At 28.8% G+C, this 11,853-nt stretch overlaps 1 protein-coding gene across 1 annotated transcript; it reads right to left on the bottom strand.

Moving 5' to 3' along the window:
- Positions 1 to 6,843: 6,843 nt before the first annotated feature.
- On the bottom strand, positions 6,844 to 10,579 carry LOC105828264 (enhancer of rudimentary homolog). Its single transcript, XM_012666514.3, has 3 exons — positions 10,328 to 10,579; positions 9,034 to 9,121; positions 6,844 to 7,317 (listed from the first exon to the last, which is right to left on the bottom strand). The coding sequence occupies exons 1-3, from the start codon at positions 10,328 to 10,330 to the stop codon at positions 7,097 to 7,099; spliced, it is 312 nt and encodes a 103-aa protein (XP_012521968.1). The 5' UTR covers positions 10,331 to 10,579; the 3' UTR covers positions 6,844 to 7,096.
- Positions 10,580 to 11,853: the final 1,274 nt, after the last annotated feature.

The raw sequence follows: 11,853 nt of genomic DNA, 5'->3' as shown, positions 1-11,853 counted from the left end.
AAACAATCACCGAGTGTTTCAAATGCGGAAAAGTGTTAATGAACGTGTGCCCTGCCAGAAACTGCCGGAAGTGCATCGAGATATTCCTCGACGAAGAAGAGGCCGTAAACGAGACCCTGGACATGAACATGTTCAGTTTTGAAAGATTTTAAAACCTGTGTGTACGCGAATCTGAGAACGAGCAATACCAGCTACGAATGGTATGTAATTATTAGTATAAAACAATAAAGAAATAGCGATTAGTATATAGTGTTTCACTAAAGAAAAGCGATAAGATAGCGTAAACTATTAGTTGCGAAAACTCAGCCCCTCGTTTTCTTTTCAATAAGGGGGAGGGATGTTGTGAGTGCGCGACACTCACACAAACTCTACTTGTAATAACGAGAAGGGTGTCAAGTGACACCTCGCGCGACGACACCGTCCGGCCTTGCTACCGGGCATCGCACCGGCCTTCACACCGGACATCACACCGAGCTACATATCCGGTTACTCATTTTGCCACCCGAAATCTCCTGATTTCCGGTGGAATGCGCCTAGCTAGCAATTGCTGGCTAAGCTAGTGCACGGGCCAAAGGCCCGTGACCGCGAGTGACACCCCTTGGTAACAAGCCGAAAGGCTGAGTATATAAAGACCGCGGAAAGAGAACGAGTGGGCTCATAATCAATAATAATAGCGACGAGTATATGTCGCTCGTCGAAACTACAAACTAGACGAAGTAACTCATCTTTCGGGTTCGCTAACGAAAACTGTACAGGAAGAATAAATATATATCTCTTATTATTAACTCTCGGCGTTATCTCTTGGAAACCTGATCCCGAGGAGTCATCGGCAGCGGTCCCGCACTGTATCCCGAGACCAGGGATACAACATTATAATGTAACAAAAAAGTGACAGAAGTGTAAATTAAATCTTTAAGAAACGTAGATTAAAACGTCAGAACATAAAGAAAGTACACTTATGGAAACAATGTGGCATATTAATAATATGCCACATATTCTAAAAAATTATAAAAAATGACATTAAAAAAATTGTTTTATTTTATACAAACAGAGCAAAAACAGATTTTTTAATAAGTTAGTCTACATACTATTTTGCGCGCATATATAAAAATAGTAAAAAAATAAAAAAAATTGTAAAACTTTATATTTATTTATAAAAATATAAGTTAACTATACATGTTTTATCCTTCTGACAACATCTATTGTAATGATCTATAACAAATATGAATCCATAAACAAGAAGTGTTTATGGATCACCACGAAGCGTTAGAATGCGTACGGTCTTCAAAGTCAAGCGACATCGGCGAGGGTTGACACTTGGATGGGTGACCGTTTTTTCAGGTATAGAGATATTAAACTATTAAACATGCTTTAACAGGTACGACTGTGGCTTGGCTAAAACATGTTATATTATAGTCTTCTTTCTCTTACAAAATTGCCGTAAAAATAATTAGAATTTTTTATTTTTTGTTCAAGTTTTTTTCAATTCTTAGAAACTCTCAAAAATACTTAGAAATATTCACAAATTTTTTTAATTAATCAAAATTTTTTATTTTTAAAGTTTTTCCGAGGAACGTTTCAATTATAAAAAATCGAAACATTTATCAGAAATCCTGAAAAAAATTTTTTTAATTCTGACAAATTTTTTCACTAGGGTATATTACGATATCTCAGGAAATCCCTGGACATCCTCTAGATATCGTTTGAGATATCTACAGGATGTCAAATCAGTGGACATTTGTGCATCCCTTGGATATCCCTCGGATATCGCAGACGGTCCACGGCACTGATCTCATTAAAGTGGATATGGCATACCCTAATAATCTGAGGTAAAAAAGTGTGACCAATAGAATACCGGAAGCCATTAAAGTTGTAGTCAGCGTACACGCTTTTGGCGGAAAATTTGAATGACTAACACAAAATATATGTGTTAAATAAGATATATTGTAAAAATATAAAATATGATTATAATGTAACCAGTAAAAATGAATTAAAAAATTAATTAATTTACAAAATATATTAAAATGTATATGTTTAGTAATTTGAAATGTTCTAAAATATTAATCTGGAATGTGTTTATTTGAATTTTTATAATATTGTTTTATATCATACATATAACATTTAATATTATGTATTTTTTTATAATTGTAAGTGACATTTGTAAGTGACTTTATAACAAATATTTTGTAATATTTAAAAAAATATTTGGTAATATATAACATTTTTATGTATAAATTGAGTCAAAATATATAAATATTTTATTAAATAAAAGGATAAATAAAAGATTAAAAAATAAAATTTTGCAGGTGTCTAAAAATCGTAAATTTTTATTTATGACCATCTTGTTAAATAATTTTACTAATAAATAATACTACTACTACTAAACTTAAGTTTAGTAGTTAATAAATAAGTTTAAAGGGTATTGTTATAGCTTATTTTGTCCTCGTGTCCTTAATTGTGTTGTAGTAATCCATACTTGCAGCTTGTAAAAAAAGTAACTATTAGACATAGATTAGCATAGATTTATTTAATATTTAAGTATAAATATTATAATGTACATAATAAAATATATATACATGCACTATATACATGCACAGCATAGAAGAAAATAAGATAATTTTTTTATCGCGTTTTTTAGAAAATAGTAATAGAAAAGTAGTAATAGAAAAATGTTATTTTGCGTGCTTTATTAAACTTTGCAAGTCACATGCTGTGCTATTTAAATATAATGACAATAATGTTACATTATAAATATATTTTATAACGTCATAAAATATATGAATTCAAAACAAACGTATCACTTAAAACTTAAATTTGTAATTTAAAGCAACATAATAAAAATGTGTATTCAACAAATACTTATGTACTTATGAGGTACATATTTGAATCCAGATACATTATATATTAAACATATTATTATTAAACTTTTCAGACTTAACCTTACTCACCTATGAAACGTTTGTTGTTTATTTTCACTTCTTTTTCCACAATAAACACATTTTTTAATTTTGGAATCTCACTATTTTACTATTTTACTATTTTTATTATAAAAAAAGTAATATTTTGGATAAAACTGATACACATCTACGTCTATAGATAATTAATTACACGTGGAATTTCGTATCATCGTCACAGTAAACTGTGTTCGTATTCGTATACACCGCCATATTGTGTACAGAGACTACAACCTTCAATTGGTCACACTTATTTCGTCCTATGCCATATCCACTTTAATGAGATCAGTGGTCCACGGATATCCAACGATATTGCGATATCCTAAAATGACATCCTAAAATGACATCCCTAGGATAAAGTGTGCTGTGTGGGTAAGAGCCGATTTCACCAACTCCGGTTACCTTAACCGGTCGGTTATTCCATTAGAATTGACCAATCGCATTTGTTAATTTTGCTTAACGACAAATACGATTGGTCAATTCCAATGGAATAACCGGCCGGTTAAGGTAACCGGAGTTGGTGAAATCGGTAAACTTTTACTACCTAAGTAGTAGTAAAAGTGAAATGTGAAGAAGGTGGAATTGATACATCGTATTGATCTCGGCCATTTTGGGGCCAAATGACTAATGCCCGATTTTTTCACTTCCCGATAAAGTTATCCAGAGGATAAATATCAAGTTTAATCAATCACGTGCATGGATCTAGTAGTTTATCTCCTGGATAATTTTAACCGCAAGATAACTAGACGTGAAGAAATCGGGCATAAGGCTACAGTCTACTTGACGCTACAAACGTTTCAAAGCATTCTTTGATTGGTCAATTCGTAAAAATCTTTATTTCGATTGGTCAATCAAACGCTTCAAAGCATTTGTAGCGTCAAGTGGACCGCAGCCTAAATATGAGTGAAAAGATTTTCCTTCCCCTCCCGTTGTTCATCTACAGACCTTGTCTGGGATGTACATTTAGTTTCCTTTTTTATATTTCAATATTAAGCATTATAAATTGGTTCAAAAATTTTGTTAGAATTTTATACATTTTTTTCAAAATTTTTATTTAATTTTTATAATTCTTTAGAACATTAACAAAATTTTTACAAGTGTTCCAATTTGTACTAATTGGAACACTTCAAAAATATTGAGAAAGTATCTTCATTTTTTCATTTCTTCTTCATTCTTTTTTATAAGAATGAGACACTACAGACGCGCGCTTTGCGCGCGCTATTTAAGTTTTTATTGTTTACTTTTTGAAAATAAACTACAACAATAATTGTATAGATAAACTATAACGATAACCATCTATACAAATTTGACAGCTGTCAAAATTCAATCGCAATGACAGTTACTCTCGCAACACGAAGCAAGCGCAGCGAGAGAACCAATTAGCATCGCAGAAAACTGTCAACAATAAAATCGTTTACATGGCTTTTTAAAAAAGGACTAGCAGGCAGTACGCGCTTGTATTAACTAAACTGTCAAATTACAACTCTCACAATACGAAGTGAGTAAAGTAAGAAATCCAAAATCAGCCTCGCAGAAAAGTGGCAACAATTACAGCGCAATCAAACGCGCACTTCTCGCATCTACACGACCTTTTTTATTGTGGATCTTTGTATATAAAATTTAAAGTATTTTAAAATTTCTTATTTTGTAACTTTTGAAGAAACTTTATATGAAAACTTTAAATAAAAAAGTAAGAATAAAAAAAAGAATTTTTCGATGATTTGTATCATTGTTTAATCGGGATAATCTCTACCCAGTAAAGGCCATTGCACGTACATTTCTGTAACCGTTGCCGTTAGAAATTGAACAATACAATTGGTTAATTCGGTCGGTTAATTACGACTGATTTGAACAATATGATCGGTCGAAATCTTACAGTTACGATTACGGAAATGTACGTGCAATGGTCTTAAACAAGAAATACATTTCTATCAATTTATATGTACTATAAACTATAATTAATAAAGTACGTATTTTTATATCCGAGATTTCCAAGGTATAAAAGATTATTATAAATTTAAAGATAAAGTATAAATACTTATTAATATTGTGATAAATATTTTGTACTTATATTATAAATAAAAATTTAAATTACACTCATGTATAAACAGAAATATCAACAATCTATCATACATATTTTTACAATAATAATTTTGAAACTATTTTCAAAGTATTTTAATCTATAAAAAAATAAAAGTGTTTAAAATATGTTTTATCACTTATTTTATTATTATCACGAGTTATAAACAATATTGCACATATAATATTCATATGTAAAATACTCATGTAAACTATAGTTAGGAAATCTAGGATTGCTTAACTTCTGGGGGTCTATTACGGTTCTTGGGCGAGTTCACTCACTTTTCACATTTCCAGCACTGCCTCCACTGATTGGTGTATACTTTTAGAACTAACGATATACACCAATCACTGTTGCTCACTTTTCACATTTTCACAGTGAACTCACCCAAGAACCGTATAGACCCCCAGATCAGAAAAACGATCACCCATCCAATTGTCTTATCAACTACCGTCGATGTTGTTTAACTTCAAAGATCATACAGAAACTAACACTTCGTGATGATCTACAAACACTTAATATTTATGGATACATATCCCAGATAGCATACAATATTTATGATAAATATTTATAAATCTTTATTTCTATTTATTTTTTTAAAATATTATATATTTTATACATATTTTATACATGAAAAATCTTTATTCAACATATTATTAAAATATAGACTAAATATATTTTATACAATATTTATGGTAAATAAAAAATAAAGATTTGTAGTAATATTTGGTAAATATTTATATTTCATAAATATTTTTATAATATTTATGATAAATCTTTTGCTCTGTGAAATCTAAGGCCACAAAATATTTACAAAATATTTGGTGGGATAAATATTTATAAAATATTCAAATATTATAAATATTTTGTAAATATCTTATAAATATTGTGTGCTGTCTGTGTGTGTGTGTGTGTGTGCGTAGAGATAGCTAAAGATGCTTAGAAAATTATGAAAGAAAAAAGAAAAAGGTTAAAGAAAGAATAGATAAAGAAATAGGATCCGAAATGTAGATATATTGATGTGTTACTTATATATAGATACAACGCTATACCAAGACACGGTATACATTTAAAAGCCTTTTTTTGAATGAATACAATTATGACCATAAATTTTAAAACTAAAATATGTAATTTAGACAATTATCCAAAATTCAACATAAAGTAGTTCATAACAGCCTTCTTTCCTCTACATAAAATGTAAAAAATTCAACCCTTTTCGAAAACTTTCTACAATAATCAGTGTTGCATAGGAACTTGTGACTCTGTAGAATGTCAAATGTATATAGAAATGAAAACATGTAGTCATATCAAGATTACACTATATATTTTGTATAAATATCTGTAAATAAAATGTATATATCTCACAGAAATAATTGAGTTTTTTACTAATATTTATTAACCTTTTTTTATTCATGTCAGTATGATGCATCTACCATATAAACATTGGACTTTTCAAACACACTATATACCTCCTAAATAAATGCGCCTTGTGACTAAAATCAAAAGACTAAGTTGATAGAGTGAGAGTGTATATTTTCTATTAGAATGAAATCATGTTTTAGCCAGTTTTAGCATGGTAACTTATATTATTTCTATTTTTTTCTACCGTATATAATACTTATATTGCTTATTTTCTTCAAAAAATAAAACTATCGCTTTTAAATGAAATTCTTTTGTCATTGTAGTACATAGTGAATAAGCAATATATGTGTAAAATTTGAAATTTACTCATGATTGAAAATATTAATATAATTATTCTTCTGTAGATACTATCTTATACTAGTATCAGTTAAAATGCAATTAATATAATTTTTATAGATAGTAATTTATATAGACACATCATACTTGAATACATGGTTAAAATATAAAAAATTATATGAATATTAATTTCAATTTAAACTGTATATGTAATAAGGAAGGTAATATATAACGTAAGTATTACATCAAAATATGTCATACATCAAGATATCGTAAATTATAGATTTATTACAACAAATAATATAGATGTGCTTAAAATTATCTTATGTAGAACACACACGTATATATGCATCTTATATATCATTTATTCGCCATGTCCTGCAGCTCTACGCAATAATACATATATCTTTTCTTTGATCCAATCCTTATTATAGGGAGCATAGGTATTGGTTGATTTTTGATATACAAGACAAGACAAATCCGTTAATTGATCAACGAAGTCGAATAGCTGACTAATGTCATAAGTAATGGTTGGAGTATTCGGATTTCGTCTTTTCAAGTGCTCTTCATAAATTTTACAGACACCTGTAATAAATAAATGATTAATATAAACTCATTAATATAATATTATAAAGTTAGTTATTTTATATAATTTATTTGCAATCACAGGTAATATAATAATAAAAAATTGTGTGCATTCTCTCATACTAAATTACTTATTTACTGACAGTGTTCCAAATACTAGAAAATCAATCTTAAGGTTTTTGGACCCTCACCAGTCACTAAATTCATGATGTCAAAGGCTAGAAATATCATACTGAAAATTCTCGCGCACCATTTTTAAATAAAAAGATATTTCAATAAAATGACACTTCAGATCCCGTTTCAGTACACTTGTAAGATTGTTTAGAAATAATACTTTTTCCTTTTCACAATCATAAAATGAGTGTCATAGCCTAATCGTTAAAACCTAATTATCTGACAACACACAGTTTGACAACTGTCAAAAGAATGGAAAATATTTTTTCTACTTACTATTTTCTTCACTAATTTTAGTTTTCGGACTATTTTAAAAGTTTTACAAATATGTCACATATGCTACAGCACCAGCATAAAGTAAATAATAACAAAATAGCACACAAGAATAAACTGGGTTGTTAACACATTATTTTTTCGCCTTATAGTTCTTATTACTTATAACTGTATCACCACTATATAAATGTGGAGTTTTTGGCTGAGAGGCCAGGAGCTTTAAATACTTTTGAATATAATTACACATAATATAATAATTTACACAATTACATTATTATTTAATAGTATTTAATTTTATGTAAATTTAACAATTTTTTATTCATTTCATTGATAATAAATACAACTTCATTCAATTTTTAATTAAAAAAAAATTTAACATTTTTAATATGGATTTTTAATATTTTGGACATTGTCAGAAATTAAACCATTTTATTTATTGCTACTTTATTATTTTTAATACTTAAAATATAGAACTGTAATAATATATATAGGATCTAAGTAATATATATCTTTGTATTCCCATTTTTAGATTTATTTTTCTATCAACTCAAATATATTTAATAAAATGTAAAATTTAATTACAAAAAATTAGAAAAATAACAAAATAAAATTAAAATAAAATTTTTAATGTAACATTAAAAACTTTTACATTAAAAACTTTTAATGTAAAAAAGATTGGCACTGCTAAACCTTCAAACATAACAAAATAATAATATTCGGATTAAATTCGTTATTACTTACAAATTGAGTTCACTGTTTCCTTATTCAATTTAGCAGCACCAAGTTCTTAAATTTGTCAAAGAGATTTACTATTAGCCCTCTCTTTTTTTTCTTTAACACAATTTTGTTCTTATGTAGTCATCTTTTATCAGAAATCCCCAAGACATTCAAAGATAAATATTAAACTTTACAATTTTATTTTTTAATTCATTATTTTAAAAGTGTGTAAATTGCAATGTTATTTTAATTAAAAAAAATATATAATTTTTAAAATTAAAAATTTTTATTACTTTAAACCTCACTTGTATGTTTTACTTCTATATTTTTCGTTTCTTTTTACTTTCTCTAAAATTACCACGACACACTTGTGCAACACAGCATTCCAGTTGAAAAATTCTAATATACAATTGATATTTTTATAAAAAAATTATAATTATATACAAAATAAATAATAAAAAGCATCTGTCTCATTATAAAATTATAAATTAAGTAACATTTATAATTCAATATTACTATAAATTATAATTTATCATTTTCATATATTTTTACCTTCCATACATTCATTGATGCTTTCATAATCAGAATATGTTCTTGTTTCAGGTCTGACGCCCGGCTGTACTAGCAGTATTGTATGGGACTAAAAACAAATAAAACAGAAGTATAAATAATACAAACTTAATGAAAACTATACTTAAAAAGTTAATAACTTTAACTTTAGCAACTTAATTAATTATAAACAAGTTAAATTTAAACTTCAATTAGTATCTTTTTAAGATACATAAAGGTAGCAACTTTTTTAAATTAAAAATTACCAATGTAAAATATTTCCCAATAAAAGATATTTTTTATAATTTTATATGAATTTAATTTACAAACAAAGTAATAGATTTATTTAATAATGCATATTGTAGTTGTTTTGTTATTAAGATTATTTAATTTTAAAAACATGAAATTTGTATATCGTATTTGTATAAATTGTAATATTTTAAGTTAACATTTCTCAAAATTAATTTTATAACCATTAATTTTAGTTTTTTTTTTAATAAAAATAATTTATTTAACCTTAAATCTTTATATAAAAAAATAATTTCAAAAAATATAAATTGTATAATATTATAATAATCTGAATAATTAATTTTTAATAAATATAATATAGATTATATAACTTTTCTATTATTATAATATACATTATTTATCTTACAGATTTGGATATATGGAAAGTCAATAGTTAAAAATCTGCTAATATATATATGTAAATAAACAAGAAAATTTTATTCTTTATCAAATATTGTCATTAATATAACTTTTTATAAATATTTAATTAAAAAACAATATTAAATAATTTAATACATATATGTATATACACACACACAAACATGCACACAATTTATTTTATTTAAATATAAATAACACATAAATCTCAAACTATATATATTATTCTCTTAAATTTTGATCAGCTTTAGGTTAATATAAACAGAATCATAGAAGTATTTACATTTAATATTACATTTAATATGCACTTAAAATCACAATTAAAATATTTTTTTAACATAAGCTCGTTGAAATTTATCGCAGTTATACATTTTGTTAATTTCCCCAACAGTAAACGACGCGGTAATATTTTTGTATAAACCATAGAAATTTCGCGAACAGTTTGAAATGTGGTAACTTTTAAATCCTTTTTTCGTTAATGTTAAAAGTTCACAATAAATAGAATCCAGCAAGGAAATTTTATGCAAGAACGATGCTATTGTTGATAAAAACAAAAAAATATATATAATTGTAGAACAAAGTTAGTTTTCAGAAACAAAAGACAGGCTTGTGATAAACCAACTCTTCTTACCATCTTTACGTTAAAACTATCAGCAAAATATCAACCATAGAATGACTAATCAAGCAATTCTCGAAACAATTCAGGTGATATAATATTCCCTCCGATGGAATAATATTCTTTTTGAAGAATTGGAAACCTAGAAAAGAAACCTGTCAAAATTAAACGTGAGAAAATTACAACGCTATATGGACGCAATTGTCGACAAATAACATTTCCCAGACTCTTCGATAATATATTTGTACGAAGTGCTGTTACATGTTTAAATTGGGAAGATTATTTGATCTGCCCTCTAAAGAAGCGTCTTCGAACTGCGAGAAGAGCATTCCTCTAGTGCTGCATTCTCCCCTATACATTGCAAGAGAGGAGAGAGAGTACACACACGTGTAGTTTGTTCCTTTCTAATGGCTCCAGCAGACCAGCGCGCGATTCTGTCGCGCGCGACGCGCGATGTCCAATGAGCGACCGCCTTTCCACTTATCTCTATACGCCCATTGGTTATCGCGCGTCGCGCGCGACGGAAATCGCGCTGGTCTGCCCTTATGCCCTAGTTTACACTGAGCACTTGGTACGCGTATCAAGTAGTGAATTTAAGCTGATCAGCCAATCTACTAGTTTACACCGAGCACTTGGTACGCGTATCAAGTAGTGAATTAAGCTGATCAGCCAATGATTAAACACATTCACTAGTTATTTACTATTTGATACGCGTACCAAGTCTATGCCCTAGTTTACACCGAGTACTTGGTATGCGTATCAAGTAGTGAATTTAAGCTGATCAGCCAATGATTAAACACATTCACTAGTTATTTACTATTTGATACGCGTACCAAGTGCTCGGTGTAAACTAGAGCTATGACTCTCGCACACTAGACGCGATAAGCGACGAGCAATGAGCGATATCCAATGAGAGCTTTACATTTTCGAACATTTCATCGCCATGTTGGAAAAAGCAGAACTGTTATTGGATATCGCTCATCGCTCGTCGCTTATCGCGTCTAGTGTGCCAGAGCCATAAGGTGCGAATTCATGCAGCGAGAAATCGCTAGCGACTTTCCCCCTCTACGTAGATAATGGCCTAGTTTACATCGTGCATTTGATACGCGTATCAAGTAGTGAATTTAAGCTGATCAGCCAATGATTAAACACATTCACTAGTTATTTACTATTTGATACGCGTATCAAATGCACGATGTAAACTAGGCCATTGTGTCGTAGCGACAAATCGTCAGAAGTTCGTCTTGTCTGAACAGCATCGACAAGTCGTCACATCGCGCCTTTCAGGGAGCAATATTCGGATATCCACGCGGGAAAGGAGAAGAAGGAGCAATATGAATAATCGTGAACACTGCTTCTTTTTGTAATTTCGCTTCTTTTGCGTTCTTTGCAACTCCAACATTACAGCAGTTGCAATTGCTTCTTGACGGCTCTTCTCAGGGGCTCGATTCTTGAATTTATTCGCAAGAGAAACGTATTCGCAAATTCTGTTCTTACAGAAAAGTTAGAAATTTATTGGCTATCGTATGGCTATTAATCAA

Source organism: Monomorium pharaonis, chromosome 1, assembly GCF_013373865.1.
Source record: "Monomorium pharaonis isolate MP-MQ-018 chromosome 1, ASM1337386v2, whole genome shotgun sequence".
NCBI lineage: Eukaryota > Metazoa > Arthropoda > Insecta > Hymenoptera > Formicidae > Monomorium > Monomorium pharaonis.
This window is presented reverse-complemented; position numbering and strand designations above follow the sequence as displayed.